The sequence below is a fragment of the Heptranchias perlo genome, chromosome 12, assembly GCF_035084215.1.
Source record: "Heptranchias perlo isolate sHepPer1 chromosome 12, sHepPer1.hap1, whole genome shotgun sequence".
NCBI lineage: Eukaryota > Metazoa > Chordata > Chondrichthyes > Hexanchiformes > Hexanchidae > Heptranchias > Heptranchias perlo.
This window is the reverse complement of record NC_090336.1, coordinates 20,809,624-20,829,417: the sequence shown is the minus strand read 5'-3', so window position 1 is coordinate 20,829,417 and position 19,794 is coordinate 20,809,624. Positions and strand designations below refer to the sequence as shown.

The 19,794-nt window shown below is 44.0% G+C and overlaps 1 protein-coding gene and 1 long non-coding RNA gene across 5 annotated transcripts in view; one reads left to right on the top strand and one right to left on the bottom strand.

Moving 5' to 3' along the window:
* Positions 1-19,794, bottom strand: part of cars1 (cysteinyl-tRNA synthetase 1) — an 81,191-nt gene that overhangs the window by 3,349 nt on the left and 58,048 nt on the right. For all 3 annotated transcript variants that reach the window (XM_067993739.1, XM_067993738.1, XM_067993740.1), the window contains 7 exons: positions 13,962-14,151; positions 12,968-13,036; positions 11,704-11,785; positions 9,564-9,644; positions 8,064-8,131; positions 6,455-6,514; positions 2,329-2,412 (listed from right to left, as the gene is read on the bottom strand). In XM_067993739.1, the coding sequence (XP_067849840.1) occupies positions 2,329-2,412; positions 6,455-6,514; positions 8,064-8,131; positions 9,564-9,644; positions 11,704-11,785; positions 12,968-13,036; positions 13,962-14,151 (634 nt within the window). The remainder of the gene's footprint in view (positions 1-2,328; positions 2,413-6,454; positions 6,515-8,063; positions 8,132-9,563; positions 9,645-11,703; positions 11,786-12,967; positions 13,037-13,961; positions 14,152-19,794) is intronic.
* The window catches only part of LOC137327866 (uncharacterized), an 80,996-nt gene that overhangs the window by 8,281 nt on the left and 52,921 nt on the right, over positions 1-19,794 (top strand). The window contains exons 2-3 of one of the 2 annotated variants that reach the window (XR_010964566.1): positions 12,186-12,342; positions 16,981-17,086. This is a non-coding gene — a long non-coding RNA (uncharacterized lncRNA). Of the gene's footprint in view, positions 1-12,185; positions 12,343-16,980; positions 17,087-19,794 lie in introns of those variants that run through there. The other variant, XR_010964567.1, reaches the window with a different exon arrangement.

The following is a 19,794-nucleotide window of genomic DNA, read 5'->3' as shown; positions in this document are numbered from 1 at the left end:
CCTGGGCAAAGCACTGGAGGATGATTGATTCCTTCCACAGGTGCCTATGTCTTTTGGAGTGACAGAGGAAGAGGGACGAAAAAACCCTCCAGAATACTAATCTACCCACTACATTATTCACTTTTGACATGACATTTCCATACTCCTCGTAGTTTAGGAACCATCACGTGCTACCCAGCATTCCATCATATCGATCTGTAAACATTACATGCTTGAATCTTAAATCATTGTGGAGATCATTTTATGAAGTTCTAGTAGGTCCTTCACCAGCTCAGCTCAGCTCAGCTCAGAGATGAGACCATTTCCATCAATCTCTCAAGGTCTTGCTGTCCAAGAAGGTATGACACCTTAAGCCAAGGTCAACTATGCACAAATACTGCATTTAAAATCTACGACGCTCACTCTTGATCTGTCAAGAGAATGGTCAGCCAATCTGCCAATGCCACTTGTGAACTGTACAGCAAAAGATGCACCAGTGCACTATCCCCAGGAGTTTCACTTTTGGCCAGCCCATTCCCCCCACCCAGGGAGCTTCGCCTTCTGCTCGTCCTCCTTCAGATGACCCAGTTAAGACAGAGAACTGTCCAGGTTAGAGAAAACATCTGTGGCTGCTTACATAACTGAACCTATAATAGATCAACAACAAATTGTAAAATCACTGAATGTACTTGTCAAGCTGGAGGTGGAAATCCAATATTCAAACACTTGAGAACAAACAGAGCTTGCCAGGCAACCAATAGCTGAGGGAAACACAAGATCTAATGAGAGAAAGTTATTTATGAGGTGTCGTGAAACTCGAACAGTGAAGAAGAGGTCCAGTTGCAGCCAGAGGAGAAATAATTCTTCCATGACTGTGCTTCTTTGAAATATCAACTATTTTAACAACTAGAAATTCACATTTTTAAATCCCGGCCCCCCTCCCCAATGTTGCTGACTTGTGCTGGAGTGTACGGTTCCATCAGTTATGCTCTGGTACAGAGCTCAGATGGCTAATCTTCATTTGTGAGTCTGGATAGTGAGTACCAGCAGAGTATTTAATCGTAGAGGGCATCACAGCTGAGCCCGGTCTTGTACTCACCCGACATCCACACACGCTTTCCAGCAAGGGACACTGAATACAATCAGGAGGTGGGAACCTTGGCTTATTTTCCTTTCCCTAGTCTAGGTCACAAAAACCAATTGTACTAGTCACCACTGTTACTCCCGACGAGATCAACTAACTCAGCACAGATCAAAGCTGCAGCAGCTGCTATGCACAGGCTTATTACTGGGGGGGTATGAGATTACCTTTCTCAAACATTGCCACTGCAACATCAGAGTTGTACTGGTGATGCTGTGTCAGAGAAGTGTAATACATCATGATACTCGACACTGTCGCATAATCAAGGCACTAGATTTGATTTATGGAACAGACGATCACCAAGTGCAACAACTGTAGATTAAAGTTTTCAAAGAAATGGCCACAGCAGGGAGTTCAGGTGCTCAGGCTTGGGTCCAAAGCACAGGAAGGTGAATATGGCCTGAAGATGAATGCTCCCTCAATGGTTCAGTTGATTAAGGAAGTGACTAGCTGGTCCCTACAGACCAGAAAGCTACCTCAAGTGAGTTAGCTGTTCTCAGTTGGGGTGGTGATAGGGGAAAAATAAATCCAGCCAGGGTTCCTCCTCTCGAATGCTATCCAATGATTCCTGTTGAGAGTATACTTGTATGAACATCGACTGCGAACGGGTCAGGTTCAACTGTGATTTCCCACTAGTTGATGAATCCAGTGACATTTACTATCTAGCCTGAAACAAGAAGAATGGCCATTTGGATGGGGTACTGGAGAGCGCTGGCATCTGTGGAACTATTAAAATTGATGCCTTAGGAGACAGAAAAAGTAGGTAATGGCCTCTAACCAAATTTCTCTTTTTCCTCTTCTTGTTAAGATATTTATTCCAACTGGGCTACAGCTCCACCAGCACCACCAGCCCTCCAGTTCCTCGCTCAAGTGGCCATTCTTTATCTATGAGCCTTGTTGGTAAGGATATTGTGTTATGGGAGGCATCACAGCCGAGCCTGATCGTGTTCTCAGCTGTCCCCCACATTTACACTTTCCTGCAGGAGTCACTGTAGAATGATCAGGAGCAGTACCCGTGCCTGATTTTCCCCTCACTTGCTGAGGGATGCTGAAACTAACTGTTGTACCCCTAACCGCTCTTCTGACTGTGATCAGCTAACTCAATACAGAGTTTGAACATAGGTCTTTTTGGTCTGTATACCACTGTTAGACACTGTCTTTACCTAAGGCAGTGGGTAAAGCTCTGCATCAAATCCTTTAATACTTACATTCTCATCAAACTTGGAATACTTGTCTTTTTCTAATCTGAACATCTCGCTGGGAGGGATTTTCATCTTGGCCAGTTTCACTGCCTGTGGGGAGATGAATAGTGCAAATCAGTCAGAGTCAGTGTTTCTTTAACCTCTCCTGCATTTATGTTAAATGATCCTGTATACCAAAAGCAAATGGATATATAATTGTTTGCTCTGGCAGAATCAGTCTTCAGCATTCCAGTGTTTTGCTACCCCTTTGTACAGCTGGCCTGCTCCACAATATGTATTTACACCCTCCCCGCCCCACAAACTATCCTGTGTAATCTCTGGACCTGCTGGATGATCCTCCTTTTGAGGATGTAACTAGCAGGGTAGATAAAGGGAAACCAGTGGATGTTGTATATTTGTATTTTTAAAAGGCATTCAATAAGGTGCCACATGAAAGCTCATGGGATTGGGGGTAACATATTAGCATGGTTTGAGGATTGGTTATTGGACAGAAAAGAGAGTAGGGATAAATGGGTCATTTTCAGGTTGGCAGGCTGTAACTAGTGGGGTGCCGCAAGGATCGGTGCTTGGGCCTCAGCTATTTACAATCTATATTAATGACTTAGATGAAGGGACCGAGTGTAATGTAACCAAGTTTGCTGACGAGACAAAGCTAGATGGGAAAGTAAGCTGTGAGGAGGACACAAAGAGTCTGCAAAAGGATAGAGGCAGGTTAAGTGAGTGGGCAAGAAGGTGGCAGATGGAGTATAATGTGTGGAAATGAGAGGTTATTCACTTTGCTCGGAAGAATAGAAAAACAGAATATTTTTTAAATGGTGAGAAACTGTTAAATTTTGGTGTTCAGAGAGACTTGGGTGTCCTCATTCAAGAAACACAAGAAGTTAGCATGCAGGTACAGCAGGCAATTAGGAAGGCAAATGACATGTTGGCCTTTATTGCAAGGGGGTTGGAGAACAAGAGTAAGGAAGTCTTACTACAGTTGTACAGGGCTTTAGTGAGACCACACCTGGAATACTGTGTACAGTTTTGGTCTCCTTATCTAAGGAAGGATATACTTGCCTTAGAGGCGGTGCAGTGAAGGTTCACTAGATTAATTCCTGGGATGAGAGGGTTGTCCTATGAGGAAAGGTTGAGTAGAATGGGGCTACACTCTCTGGAGTTTAGAAGAACGAGAGATGATCTCATTGAAACATATAAGATTATGAGGGGGCTTGACAGGGTAGACGCCGAGAGGTTTCCCCTGCCTGGAGAGTCTAGATCTAGGGGGCATAGTCGCAGGATAAGGGGTCAGCCACTCAAGACTGAGATGAGGAGGAATTTCTTCACTCAGGGGGTTGTGAATCTTTGAAATTCTCTACCCCAGAGGCTGTGGATGCTGAGTTGTTGAATATATTCCAGGCTGAGATAGAAAGATTTTTGGACTCTAGGGATATAGGGATCGGGCAGGAAAGTGGAGTTGAAGTCGAAGATGAGCCATGATCTGATTGAATGGTGGAGCAGGCTCGAGGGGCCATGTGGCCTATTCCTGCTCCTATTTCTTATGTTATTATGTTATACCTCTGCCAGCCCTCTCACAAGTGGCTAGTCCTTACAAAGTATTTTTTTCTGGATCTTCTGTCCTGGCAAGCAAGATAGTGGCAGAAAAGAGGGCAAATTTGGGCCAACTTGTCAGTCCTTCCCCACCTACTGCATGCAAATGCTGACGTGGGGTATAGGTGTAGTCTGACGGTAGCAGCAGGTAGTAGCAAGACAGTCCCAAATTCCTCTGATGGAGCAAGACGACCTTATAACGGCCTCTTCTCCCTCCATTTCCCCCCCACCCAGCATTTATCCGCTGATGGCCTTGGTGTCAGCTGAGGCCCTCAGATGTTACAGTCTTCGGGTCTGTTCTGCCAATTTAATGTGACTTCTGCCTCTTCTGGCGCTTGCCAATGGGGATTCAGCCATTAATGCTTAATGACCCTCAACCCAGGAAATTGGGCTGGGGTCAAAACAGGATCAGGGTGGCCTGGGTAAGTCACAGCCTTACCTTGTGGGGGCAATAAATGGGAAATGCAATGCTAAGTGTCTGATTGGTGAAGTATAGGCTCATCTCTCAGGTTTCTGAATGATTCATTCACTTCACTGTTTCTCGGATTGCTGAGGGAAAATAATTACGTCTGAGTTTTCTGATTGGTTTACTGAGCAGAGAAAACCCTTGCATTTTCTCATTTGTTCAGTTCTGATGCTCTTTAGTGTTTCAGGAGAAATGATTTCAGCCATGGCAGTTCCCTACTACCCAACTGCAGCCACCAGTTTACTGTCTTCTGATCTCATGGCAAATTTACATAGACGGTTTCCATTATAAACTTGGACAAAGGAATTTCTAATGGAAATGTTGACACAAAAGTATGACAAACATGACAACAGGAAGTAAGATTTTGTAGACAGGAAGTACATGCACACATAAATTTTAAATATTTTATAGATATGCAACAGCTGTTCGAATGGAGAAAGAATGGGGAGGCTTTTGTTGTACAAAGCAAAAGTGCATAAGAGACTTCAAGTGCTGCATTTCAAAATTACCAATTTCCCCATGATCTGCGTGTGTTAGGATGATAAACTGGCACCTGGACTAAAGGAACACAACATTCTTTGTTCAACTCCATGCTGCCAACTACAATAGTTTGACAGACAAAGGGGGAGGGAGCAGCCTATCAACTTGTTCTGAATCGAACAGTCTGCAATTTTATTGATCCGTATTTGGAGTGACTGGATTTATTTTTAAAAGGCCGAAGTATTGTAAATGGAGTACATGATCCATCCTCTGATATTCTGTGGTGTGGAAAGCTAAATGATTCAATCTGAGGATTCAACCTGTCCAAGAGAGAGTTCATCAATGAGTAGATATTGCTAAATCCCGAATTAACTTTTCCTGCGATTCTGTACCCCTCTTAAAGGGTTGAACGTCCCACAAAAAAAAAATCAATTCCTGTAAGTTTTGGGGAGCTGAGGGGAGGGGAGGAGGTCAGTGGTGATCACTGTAAACGCAATCAGAATGTTAAGGAGGCTATAAACCTTCAGCAGGAGTTTCAGTTGCATGTATTGGTATAGGTACAAGTTAAACACGTGTGTGACAATCCTAACCTCCCACAATCCGGTTGCCACCCGACACCCACACACACGCACATTTTTCTTTAGCAAGGATCATTGAATTGAAATTGAAACACCCTCTGGCTGTTTTTCCCTGTCCTAGCCTAGAAGTGCCAATTGTAGTGTCCCAACTCCAACCCCAACTAATTCAGCTCAGACTGGAAATCGAACCTGGGACCTTCCTCGTCTGAATGACTCAGCTACACACTGTGATTCCAGCACCCAGTGCTGTTTTAATGTAAATCACTAAAAGTTAGTGGACAGGTCCAAAAAATAATTAAAAAGGCTAATGGAATGTTGGCCTTTATCTGAAGGGGGCTGGAATACAAAGGGGTGAAGATATGTTAGTTATATAGAGCTCTGGTTAGACTCCATTTAGAGTGCTGCATTCAGTTCTGGGCACCGCATCTCAGGAATTGGCCTTGGAGGGGTGCAGCGCAGATTCACCAGACTGGGGTTAAAAGGGTTAAATTATGAGGACAGGTTGCATAGACCAGGCTTGTATTCCCTTGAGTATAGAAGATTAAGGGGTGATTGAGGTGTTTTAAGAAGCACTTGTTCACACAAAGAATAGTGGAAATCTGGAACTCCCCCAAAAAGCTGTTGAGGTTAGGTCAATTGAAAATTTCAAAACTGATAGATTTTTTTATGGCAAGGGTATTAAGGGTTACGGAACCAAGGTGGGTAGATGGTGTTAAGATGTAGATCAGCCATGATCTAATTGAATGGTGGAACAGGCTCGAGGGGCTAAATGGCCTACTCCTGTTCCTATAAATGTCTCAGTCTGTTGACTCTTCACTGCAAGGTTGAAGTTTAAGGTAATAGAAAGGTGAAATAGAAGTATCTGCACCGAGTTACGTAAGTAATCAGCCAGGTTCTTGCTCTCTACTTCCCTCTTTTTTAGTTTAAATGATGCCCATCAGAACAGGTCAGACAAGGTGTATAAAACCAACTACACAGACTGGTACAGCTGTGCTAACTGCCTATGTCAAGTCCCCACCTCCTGTTCTCGCTTTTTCTGGGCTACCTCTTCCTTCTTCCTCTTTTTCTCTTCTTCAATCTGTTAAAGAAATAGCACAGTTGAAAGGCTGCAATTATCACAATGTTTTCTATTTAAGAAACAGGTTATAATATTTCTCAGACCGCAATATGTCTCCGTGTTACATCAGTCCTTTGTGACATATTTTCCTCTTTCAATTTTCTCTCAAGAAGGCGCTGGCTCTTGTTCTACAGGTGTCAAAGCCTCCTGGTACCTCGCCCAAATTACCACTCTCCACGTGTGAGTCTGTGCAATATCAGCAGCGTATTACAATGTGCAGGACATCACTCTGAGCCTGATCTGATCCGATCCTCACAAATGCAGATTTTCCACTTGCGGGGGGGGGGGGGGGGGGGGTGGTTGGCGGGGAAAGAGGAGGGCTGAAAAGCGCAAAGGAGCAAGAAACCTGTCTGTTTTATCCTCCCCTTAACTAAGGGCATGTAGGACAACTGTATAACCCTGGCTGCAATTAGCTAACTCAGTACAGACCTCCTGATCTGTGTGGTTTCTGAAAATATAGGAGCAGCCTATTTCATTTCCGTTTATCAGAAACTAAAAATGAAATATTTAGACTCTCGCAGTCCCTGAAAGCTTGAGGTCCTCTCTGTTCAGTGAGTCTACAAGGATCTGACAGTGACCTTAGCAGTGTGGAAAATTTTACTCGCTCGTTACATGGGTGTGGCAAGGGAAGTTAATCTCAGCTTTGGTGAAACTTAAAAATGAAGCAACCCGTCAACTTGTGAGCATAAGTGCATGTCGCTCTGATCTGTCACTGTGTCTCATCCTCACTGAAGCTTCCCTATAGTGCATTGACTGGACTCTCTGTTACAAAAGGGACATTCAGTTTGAGCCAAGTTCAAAGAAAATCCTGCTCCCCAAGTGATTAACAAGCTACCAGTCTCCCTGTCCTGCCCAGTATAAAATTGACAGAGAACTGCTGTAGGGACCTGGTGAGAAAGGATTGATCCTTCTGGTGTTACATTTCTCTGTAAGGTGGCAAAGACTTAGGGGGGACAGGTGGGAGATGGGCGGTGGGTTAAAAATTCAAAAATCTGAAACCCGACCCCCCAACCCGCCTCTAACGTGCTCACCTCTGGGTGGGTCTGTTCTTTAAATATTTTAATTCCCTCTGGCCCAACAAGCAAACCTGACTCCTCCCTGCCCCCCCATTCCGATCTCCTCCCTGACCCGTGACCATCTCCCCACCCACCCCCCCAGATCTTCTCCCTCATTCCTCTCCCCGGCTGCGGCCTGGTGCCGCAGGCCTACCCGCCCGACAGCCAGCCAGCGTCTCAATTTGGCTGGCTGTTGGCTGGGAATCAGGGACAAAAAATTTAAATGAGATCCTACTGTTACAGTCGGCAGGAGCTCTGGGTTACCCGCATTTCTGGGCCACTGCGGCCACCCCCCGCACTCCATCCCCGCAAATATCAGGGCCTTTATGTGGGACAGTTTGCTAAGAGCCTCACACTGGGCTAATGATCACGCAATGTTCATTGCTGTGTGTTCCACTGGATACTTTAACCTCTCCAAATGACAGAAATCAGCAACCCATGGAGTTGCATTTTACCTTCTTCTTCTCTTCTCGCTCCCTCAGCAACGTCTCTCTGTCCACCAACTTCACCACGGTGAGTAGCCCTGCAAAAACACACTAAACCATCAACAAACCTCAGCCTATCTCAGCACAGCTAACCCTTCAGCCTCACAAGTAGACTTCCTCTTCCCTCCTCTTCTGAAGGTGCTAACTGGTTGGTGTAGAGTACCATGGGAATGGGCAGTCTTATCTCAAGTGGCTATTCTTCACGTTTGAGGCATAGTCAGAGAACGTTGCCATCCTATACAGCTGATCCTGATCCTTCCCTCAATAAACACCCATAACACATGTACTTTCAAGCAGGGGTCAGAATCAGGAGCAGAAAGCCAGGCTGATGTTTTTCTCACCCTCCCAAATCCACGAGTATTAAGGCCAATTTGAGCATGCCAACTACTATCCTGGAATCTGTTGCTCAGTACTATGCCAGACAGTCAAATGTTAAACATTAGCTTTTCCACAGGACAGAATAGAACAGGAACAAAATTATCAAAAGAATGTTCCACATTAATCAGGTCATGGCTCTTCAATTACCCTGATCATGCCCTCACTCGTTGTGTACACACACACACACACACACACACACACTTTCTAACAGAAATCACTGGTTAATAATGAGGATAAAGACTTTGAGCTGATTTTTTTTCCTCCCTGACCGAGAGCCCTAGAACCAACTGTAGAGCTGGGGATTAAACCTGGTACTTTTTTTGGTCCCTGTGACTCAGCAACTCACTCCATTAACTTGGCAAGCTATAGAAACAACTCTCTTTTTAAAAGTCATCATGAAGTTACCTCAATAGCTCAGTGTGTTAATGCACCGTAGCAATGTAAATCAGAGGATCTTAGCCAGGGCATCAATTATGAGCATTATGATTAGCCTCGGAGCACCTGGGATAGGCAGGGGGAACATTTTTTAACCAAGGTTCCCAGCAATATTGTCCATTTTGATGGAGTAGGAAGTGCTCTTCTGGAGATTGGAACTGAGACCATTGTTGGAGTGGAGTAGAGGAAGTTTCATTCCGAGTCAAACTGCTACCAACTGAGAATGCACTAAGCCATATCCACCGTTGACACAACATCAAAAAATGCAGTGGGGCAGATAAGAAAACCACGGGCCATCCCCAGGAGGGAGCAGAGAGGGTGGTGACAATTTTTTAAAAAATTGAGCAACCTGGCTGAAGATTGAAAAGAGGGGGATAAAAGACAAGACCTCATGATCAGGTGATGCCAAGTTGGATTTCAAAAACCTGTAGGACGTAGAAGGAAGGTAAGACGAAGAGGAAATAAATTTTTCTCAGTATCATGGTATTGGGAAAGAATGGGAGATGGTGTGATGATTCTCAAGTTCAGTACTGTTGCGACACAATTATTTTGTTAAGTGAGTGGCGATCTCACAACAGACACAGTGAAATAGAAGTTGGCAAAATCTATAGATGATAACCTGTAGGCTGACTAGACTCAGCAGGTTAGGCTCAGTACCTTCATGGTCCTCAAAACGGACTCCAAGCTCTGGAAGGATGTCGTCTCGAAGGCCATCACACAGCTGCAGAACCTCACTCACTGTAACACAAAAGGATTGAGTCAATGCATACCCATTTCAGACAGTGTCAATCAGACTGTACCTCTAACAGAACATTTCACAACTCTAAACTATTTTCTTTCCCTTCCTGCATGTTTATCAAGGTGAGGGATATCGGTGCTGTGAAACACATTTTTTTTGCCCTTGTATCAGTCTCAAGCAGAGTGAAGCTCCCTCCACACTGTTCCATGAAGCACTCCCAGATGAGGTACAGTATGGGTTAGATGGAGAGTGAAGCTCTCTTTACACTGTTCCAACAAGACGTCTTAACCCCAACCTCAGAAGAGTGCCTCCTGCTGCATCAGTATGATAGTTCTATTCCTAGCAGCTACCCATGCTGGCCCACGATTGTTGCAGTGTTAATTTCTGCATTATGGGTTTGTACCAACCTGAACCAGGGCTGAAACTGCTCAAACTAGGACTAAATAGCGAGACACAAAATTCTCATCCAGTCAAATTGAATTGGATTCAGCGCCCAGGTCACAGGGATCAAAGGACAGTAACCGAATGTGCGATCCAATTCCTCCTTATAACCATTTCCTATTGAGAACTCGAGTTTTTCAGTCCATATAATGAACGTGCTTTGAGCCAATTTTTCAAAGTTATAGCATCTCAATAAACTTGAAACAGAACCGAATGACGTTACAACCTTGTATGGGCATGAACTGGTGATTCAGATAACTCAACCAGGGCTGTTATTCAACCTCCGATTTCCCCGCAACACTGCTCTTCCAAGTCACTTTGAGGCATTTCAATGGCGTGATAATAAATTGCTTTACAAATGTAAGTATTTTGTTCAGTCACAACCCCCCTCAACCTTTTACCTCTTACCAAAAGCAGATTTGTTTTTATAAATGTTTTTAAAAACTCATTACTTTGGGGGGAGAAAGCAGAGAGTTTCTGTTTGGATGAAATGTTGTGGGACTACTGGAACACATTCCTGATTGCATACCATTAACTTGTTTAATCGTGTAATTGAACAGAGCATGGATAAGTGGGACTGGACTTGACTACGACCTGGCCACCCAAAATCCAGCATCACCCACTCCTGACCCACACACACACCCCCATCCAATATAAAAACACAAAATGTTGAAAATACAGCTGGTAAGCAAGTATCTGTAAAGAGAAAATAGATGTGACAGGTTGTGATGGAGGGGCTCAGGGAGGGTTATACTGGCTCTGTGGTGCCTTTATTTTATTACCTCCATTGAATCCTTAACAGTTCCTCCTACAGGAGTACATTGCATAGCCAGTGGGAGAAGCTGATGCCCAATTACAGGCCTTGTTCCTTCTTGAATATGCAGTTTTTTTTCCTGAAAGGGTTATCACTTTGTCCAAATAGCCTAGAGGAGATCAGTATCACGGTATGTTTAGCACTGCAGGCAGCATCTTTATCCTTTGTCTATAATTTGGTTGTGCTTTTAAACAGTAAGCTGTTGGTTGACTGCCAGTGCATCCTGTAATGACCTTGATAGTAGCTCCAATAATATTGTGCATCTGATATGCTATGTTTCTTGATAGCAGGATACCCGGCATGTGAGATGGACATTAATTTCTTGGCCATCTACCTTAACTTCCTAAAAATATTTGACAAAGTTACTTACAAAAGGCTATTTAAGCTTAAAGTGGTGGAGATTCAGGGTAAAACTGAGAAGGGATAAAAAAATTGGTTGAAGGGTAGAAAGTAGCAGTAATTAGTTAGGGGAGTCATGTTGGGGTAGGGGGAAAAGTGTTGAGTGCGATGCCCCACGGATCAAAATTGTGTCTTAGTCGACTTGCCACTCAACACTGCGGAGCAGCAATCAACAAAGCAAATAAAGTGCTGATCTACATGGCCAAAACAAGTAAGAGTACAAGTCGAGGAAGTGTAGTGCTCTGGTCAGACCGCACGATGGTGAAGCTCTGCGAAGACATAACTGGAGCTTCTCCAAATAGTGATTCGACCACAGATTGTTAGGCATAGGGAGGACACCCATAAGCCAGGCAAGGCACATCCCATAATATGTTAATACAACGAGCCAATTCACTGTTCTCTACCTTTCTTCTCACGGGCAATTTGTCGCACACTCTCACGGAAATCTGACAGCACCTTCAGGTACGGCATCACAGTGGCTTCCAGCTGCACGAAGAACACAAAAAAAGAGTTAGAGGCAGCAGAACCTGACTGACTGTTCTGTAGTGTCAGCCCCTCCCAGGCACATAACAGCGACAGCTCTCTCCTGGCCTCATTACACAGTGACGGCTCTTCCCGGGTCCATTACACGATGACAGCTTTTCCCAGCATCATTACACAGTGATTATCACCCCTATTAAAGATTATAGAGTAACGGCGTAATACTGTAACGTGCCAAACTTGGCCGAGTGTTAGCTTCTGAATTAGAAGGTTGTGGGTTCAAGCCCCACTCCAGGCCTTGAGCACATAATTAAGGCTGACACTTCAGTGAAGGACTGAGGAAGTGCTGCACTGGTGGATGCCTTTTGGATGAGACATTAAACTGAGACCCCATCTTCTCTCCCAGGTGGATGTAAAAGAATATATGGCACTATTCGAGGAAGAACAGGGAAATTCTCCTGGAAAATACCTTTACCTCTGGAACAGGCTGCCGATTCACTGAATTCCTTCAAGTGAGAGCTGGACCTGTTTCTGGCTGGGGCGGAGATTGCCTCATACAAAAGGTAGGTACTGCATAGCATTATCAGGGCCAGAATGATCTGCTGGACTATTTTCGATCACCTAAGGGGGTTGGAGAGGAATTTCCCAGAGCGTTTTTCCTAAATTGGCCTGTGTCTTTATCTTTTTTTTGCCTCTCCCAGGAGACCACATGGTTTTGGGTGGGGTGCAGAGTCTATATATTGTGATGCACAAGGCATCGCAGTTGTGTGGGACAGGCTGGCTGGACCAGAGGGTCTTTTCCTGTCCGTTATTGTTCACATGTTGTACCTCAATCGACACCAAAAACAAAAATATCTGGACATTTATCTTACTGCTGTTTGTGGGATCTTATTGTGCACAAATTAGCTACCACATTTTCCTACAGTGACTACACTTCAAAAGTGCTTTGGTGATCCTGACGTTATGAAAAGTGCTATATATAAATGCAAATTTATTCTTTCTTTCTAGATCAGCACAATTATTTTTCCCATAAATATATCAGCAATGTTATTTTGTGTCAAAATGCTGGCAAGCTCAGATTGTGACAATTTTTCTTGAATTACAGTATTCTCCTTCACTGTTGAAGGGTGAAGAGTAGGAAATACTTCATTTGGATTCTTTTATAGGAGAGACTGAAAAAAAACTTACATTTAAATTTTGACCGCCTCCTCCAACAGGGAATCCGATTGGTTCTTCACCCTCTATTGCTCCAAAAATCTGATTAATAGAAGGGGACAATGAGTCAATGAAGATCACTGCTTCCTCCCCGACTCCCAGGCCCATACACAAAGCCTGATAATTATTACTATTTGTCATTCACACCTTAAAAGTGCAATTCTTCCAGCTCATCTGAATCTTTCACCTTCAATCAAACCCAGCAAAGGCTGTTCAGTTTGTTTATTCACCTGGGCACTACATTCAAAGGGTGCCATCTAGGTTATCTTCCTTTGAATGACCTTGATGACTCAATTAGTAAATACACTACCTGATTTCATACTGGCCCACACGAACAGAAGATCAAAGGTACAATCCCCACTCTGTGCTGAATTAGCTGGTACTCACTAGCAGGATGAGTAGTTGAGCTGCTGCAATTGGCATCAGTGCCCCTGGGCTAGGGAGGGGGAAATTCAGGCAGGGTTCTTGCTGGAAAGTGCACATATGTAGATGTCAGCATCATACGTGACTGTGATGTCCTCCATGGTCCAATAGCCTAAGGGAGGATATTACAGCTGTGTCTAAACCTGTCTAGGCTCACACATGAAGGATGGTCTCACTTGGGCGAGGTGTTTGAGGATAGCCAGCCCCTGAGACCCCATAATCTAGGAGCAGTTGGGTGCTTTTGGCTGCAGCATGGGAAAATTGGAAAAATAAAGAAAACAGACATGCATAACAGGTAGAAACAAATCTCATGAGACTATTAAAGGTGGCATGAGTTGAGGAAATCTAATGACGCAGCTTGCCAATTTTCAGATGAAAGTAAGTTAAAAACAATTAAAGACCGAACAACTGATAATTTATTGATGAGACAACAGGAACTGTAAACAAAAGAGCCTTATTCATGATTACCAAGGTAATAGAGAGGAAGGATCAGATAAATGTGGGTGTGACCAGTGTAACACCACACTGTGCATCCCCGTCTCACCTTTAGCATCTCAGTGAGGTAGACTGCGATGGTCCTCAGCAGCATGCGATTTGGTAACTGCTTGTTGCTTTTCTTTGCCGCAATGTATGTGTTAGACTGGTTTACAAGGGACCGCAACTCCTCCATCACTGTACGGGTATCGATGTTATCGCACAGTGCCGCATGGACAGCTGTCTTCTTCTCATAAAAGCTTTGATTAAAAATAAAGTAAAACATGTTAACAACAATAACATCTGGTTAGCACTTCCCTTTTTATTTAAAATCATTTTCAAAAGAAGATTTTTCAATTACTGAGACATGACTGGAGTACCAAGAATTTAAATCACGAGGAAAGGCTCAGGAAATTGGGGACTGTTCTTGAATTGCTGTTTGTGAGAGACATAATTCAGGCGTCTGTGAACATCAAATTCAGTTCTGACTTGTGTGGTGGTGGATAAAATAATGGGAAAATTTCTTAACCCAAATAAAACTGTGAGGCAATGGTGATGAAAAATGTAATTGTTATTTTTTCTTCAGTTTGTCTGGTTTAAAATAGTTTTTTTTTTAAATGTCATACTCAAGGCTTAGACATTCATTTAAAAGTTAACATATTGACTCGAGAGAGAAAAGATCCACAGTAATCCTTTGAGGCAAAGCATCTGTAATATGCTAATAATTTAATTGCAAAGCTGTTAAGTGGTAATGTCCCACTAGAAAACTTCCTGATTACTATTCAAATATTTTTGGAATTCTCCACCCCAGAGGGCTGTGGATGCTCAGTCGTTGTGTATATTCAAGACTGAGATCGATAGATTTTTGGACACTAAGGGAATCAAGGTATATGGGGATAGAGTGGGAAAGTGGAGTTGAAGTAGATCAGCCACAATCTTATTGAATGGTGGAGCAGGCTCAAGGGGCCACATGGTCTACTCCTGCTCCTATTTCTTATGTTCTTATGTCAAACGATTGCTATGACCTACTTGTATAATTAACTTTGTAAATCTGATCAGGATGGACTGTTGTTAGATAAAAGGAAAATCTTGGCTATAGTACAACCTCTCACAATCCCTCCACTTCCTCTACGTTGTCAGCCTGCTTTTCCGACATCCAGTCTTGGTTGAGCCTCTATTGTCTTCGGCCTCTGCCAGAAACTCCATCCCCCTTCCTGGCCATTATCTCAGACTGAACCGGAGTGTTTACAGCCTCAGCATTCTATTCAAGCCGAGTTTCCGACTCTATAGCTTTGCCATTACAAAGAACACTTACATCCACCTCCATAACATCATCTACCTCCGCCCCTGCCTCAGCTATCTTCTGCTGGAACCCTCATTCATGCCTACATCACCTCCAGACTGGACTATTCCAGTACTCTCCCTCCAGCCCTACACCTCTCCGAGATCTCTGCGCTCCTCCAATTCTGGTCTCTTGCGTAACCCCGATTTTAATCGCTCCACCATTGGCGGCTGTGCCTTCAGCTGCCTTGGCCCTAAATTCTAGAATTCCCTCCCTAAATCTCTCCACCTCTCTACTTCTCTCTTCTTTAAGACGCTCCTTAAAACCTACCTCTTTGACCAAGCTTTTGGTCACCTGTCCTAATATCTCATATGTGGCTCGGTGTCAAATTTTGTTTGATAACACTCCTGCGAAATGCCTTGGGACGTTTTACTATGTTAAAGGTGTTATATAAATGCAAGTTGTTGTTGTTGCTCTCCTGGCCGGCCTCCCATTCTCCACCCTGCATAAACTTCAGTTTGTCTGAAACTCGTATCTTATCTTGCACCAAGTCCTGCTCATTTATCACCTGTTCTTCCTGATCTACACTGGCTCTCAGTCCCACCATTGACAGCTGTGCCTTCACACTCTAGAATTCCCTGCCTCAGCCCCTCTACCATTTAAGACCGTCCTTAAAACCAAACTCTTTGGTTAAGCTTTTAGCCACTCCTAATATCTCTTTCTTTGGCTTGGCATCCATTTATTTCTAATTACGCCTCTGTGAGGTCCCATGGGATATTTTTCTACGTTAAAGGCACTATATAAATGCTAGTTATTATTCTAAATGTCACAGAATTGCCAAATAGTACTTGGTTCGGTTTTCTCTGGCTATGAGGCGTGGAGGTGGAATGTGACTCCCCAGGCATTTGACTACATAAATCCAGCAAATTCTCATACAGTGACACAAGGCAACATTTTTTTACGCAGCGAGTTGTAAAGATCTGGAAGCACTGCCTGAAAGGGTGATAGAAATAGATTCAATAGTAACTTTCAAAAAGGAATTGGATAAATACTTGAAGGGAAAAAATTTACAGGGCTATAGGAAAAAGCAGGGGAGTGGGACTAATTGGATGGCTCTATCAAAGAACTAGCACGGGCACGATGAGCTGAATGGCCTCCTCCTGTGCTGTACCGTTCTATGATACTATGATATTCTGTCGGTTCCCTAAGGGACCGGACAATAATTTCTGAAAAGGATTTGTTTTATCCCAAATTCTGCAATGATGTTTTCCAAGGATCTCATCTGGCTAGTTTGTCTGTGTAACCCTTCATGAACTGCTTATCACATGAATATGCTAAAACCATATCTCACCCCTAAGGAGATGGCACCTGTTACTCATGTCTACCTAGAGGGCAACATTATAGACTTCTTGGCTGAATGTAAAACTAATTCGAGGAACAGCACATCATCTTTCGATTAGGCACTTTAAAGCTTTCCGGCCTCAAAACTGATTTCAACAACTTCAGATCATAGCCACGGCTCCCATTTTCTCAGACAGGGGATGCTGGCAATGGTTCTGCTGTAACCATTAACACCTTCTCTGGACCCACCTTTTGTGTCTTTATTAACCCATTACCTTCATCCCGTTTGTCATTTAATCACTCTTGCCCTCTGTCCTATCACAGACCTTCCTTTTTGTTCTCTCTCCCCCACCCCAACTTTTTCCTGCCCTTCTGTACTTGCTTACAAACTGTTAAATCTCTAACTTTTCCAGTTCTGACGAAAGGCCATTGACCTGAAACGTTAACTCTGTTTCTCTCTCCACAGATGCTACCTGACGTGCTGAGTGTTTCCAGCTTTTTCTGTTTTTATTTCGGATTTCCAACATCTGCAGTATTTTGCTTTAGTTCTTAGGTGGCCTCTAGCAGTTCAACTATCCCCTACAAAAACAGATAGCGGGGTGGGGTTGAGTAGTGGGTAATGCTATGCTTTTAGTCACTGTTTTCAAGCAAGCCTATATAAATCCATGTTTGTGCACCAGACAAAGGCACTTTGACTCCAAATTGCCAACACACCAATCCTGTGCCACAAAGTTTGAGGGAGCATATAGCCAGGGGAATGCAGAAGTTGTTACATGTAAGGGTAATATTGGAGGTCTCGGAGCCCGTGGTGATCACCAGTGGTACTGGTCCCTCAAAGATATTATGTGGTTCTGTGCGGATTACCGGAAACAAAATTAACCGACAGAAGCAGATGCGTTCCCTTAACCTTGCATGGAGGAGGTCCTTGAGAAGCTAGCGGGCACTCATCATCTGAAAACAACAACTCTCTATCAGATCAGCAGTTAAGTATGGCTAGGTGCCAGAGCCCAGTTGTGCATCACATCTGCCACTCACTTGTTTGAGTTTATAGTTATGCCCTTCGGACTGAAGAATACGTCCATCCTATTCCAGTGGCTGGTGGATCCCGTCCTGACAGGACTGGGGATTCTTCCCTGGCATATGTTAGAATATCATCGTCCTTAGTCAGACAGGGAGGAATCAATAATGAACTAACACTGTTCAATAAATCAAAGTGTTACCATCAAGGCCAAAAAATTTGACTCTGGTGCGGTACCTACGTCACTGAACTGGGAAAACACACTGATCAGGCAAAGATGGACGCCACCACAAGGTAAAGTCAAGCTTAACAATGCCTTTTGTGCTGACCCAGTGCTACCCAGCCCAGATGATATCAAAGAGTTTACAGACCACCCAATGCGTCGTACTGGGATACTAGAGTTGTGCTTAGTCAGGTGGATAACCACGGGGAGGAATACCTAGTCATCTATCTGAGTTATAAGCTACTTTTGCGAGACATTATGTACTCAGTATTGAAAAGGAATGCCCATGTGTCATTTGGTAGGCCTCCCATCCTCCGCCCTCTGTAAACACCAAGTATATCCAAAGCTCTGCTGCCCGTATCCTACGTTGCACCAGTCCTGATCGCCTATCACCCCTGTTCTTGCTGACCAACACTGCCTACCGGTCCCCTAGTGCCTCTAAATATAAAATTCTCATCCTTGTTGTTAAATCCCTCCATGGCCTCCCCCCTCCATAGCTCTGTAACCTCCTCCATCCCTACAACTCCCTCCGAATTCTCAGTTCCTCTGACTCTGGGCTCTTGCGCACAACCCCCCCCACCACCAATCCCGTTGCCCCACCACTATCAGCCATGCCTTCAGCCAGCTGGGCCCCATGTTATGGAATTCCCTCCCTACACCCCCTTGCCTCTCCACCTTCTTTAAAATCTCTCTTAAAACCCAATTCTTTGGCCAAGCTTTAGGTAACCCCTCCCAATATCTCCTTTGGCTCGGCATCCATCTTTCTGATTGCGCCTCCGGATGTTTTTCGATGGTAAAGGCGATATATAAATGCAAGTTGTTATTGATGCTGCAAAAGTTATAGCCATACTTATGCAAGATGATATTGACTGAGTATTCTGACCATAATCCCTTAGTTTGGTTAAACTCGACATGCTACAAGAACAGACGTGTTGCAATGAAGCGTCGCATTACCAGTGTATAACATGGTCATCTGACGACGTCATGGCTTCCCAGGGCAAGAACATTGATGCACTTTCCCCATTTAGATTAAAATATAAATCACTCTTTTCACAAGTGATGCACCAGCAGCACTCACAAGAAACCTCTGTCCAAGTGGGGAGAGTGAAGTAATGTGCCAAAAATTGACTATTTAGACCAAGGTGTCTTATTTTTCTTTACTGTGCCTCACCGTTAAAAATTAGTTTAGAATAATTCAAAGTGGAAGTTATGCATTCATGTAAAATCCAATACGTTGGCTGGAGAGTCAAAAGGTCTACGGTAATCCTTCAAAGGACAAAACTATCCTTAATATGTGAACTTTTTGAGTTTTAAGGAGGTTTTTAAAGGAGGAGAGAGTTAGAGAGGTGGAGGGGTTCAGGGAGGGAATTCCAGAGCTTAGGGCCTAGGCAGCTGAAGGCACAACTGCCAATGGTGGAGTGATTAAGATCGGGGATGCGCAAGAGAACATAAGAACGTAAGAAATAGGAGCAGGAGTAGGCCATCCGGCTCTTTAGGCCTGCTCCGCCATTCAATAAGATCATGGCTGATCTTCTACCTCAACACCATTTTCTTGCACTATCCCCATATCCCTTGATGCCTTTAATATCTAGAAATCGATCGATCTCTGTTTTCAATGTTCTCAATGACTGAGCCTTCACAGCCCTCTGGCGTAGAGAATTCCAAAGATTCACCACCCTCAGTGAATAAATTCCTCCTGATCTCAGTCCTAAATGGCCTACCCCTAATTCTAGGCAAGAATTGGAGGAGCACAGAGATCTTGGAGGGTTATATGGATAGAGGGGGTTAGAGAGAGAGGGAGGGGGAGGCCATGGAGGGATTTGAAAACGAAGATGAGAATTTTAAAATTGAGATGTTGCCGGACCGGGAGCCAATGTAGGTCAGCGAGCACAGAGGTGATGGGTAAACGAACTTGGTGCGAGTTAGGATACAGCAGAGTTTTGGAACAGATCAAGTTTATGGAGGGTGGAAAAAGGGAGGCCGGCCAGGGAAGCACTGGAATAGTCAAGTCTAGAGGTAACAAAGGCACAGATGAGTGT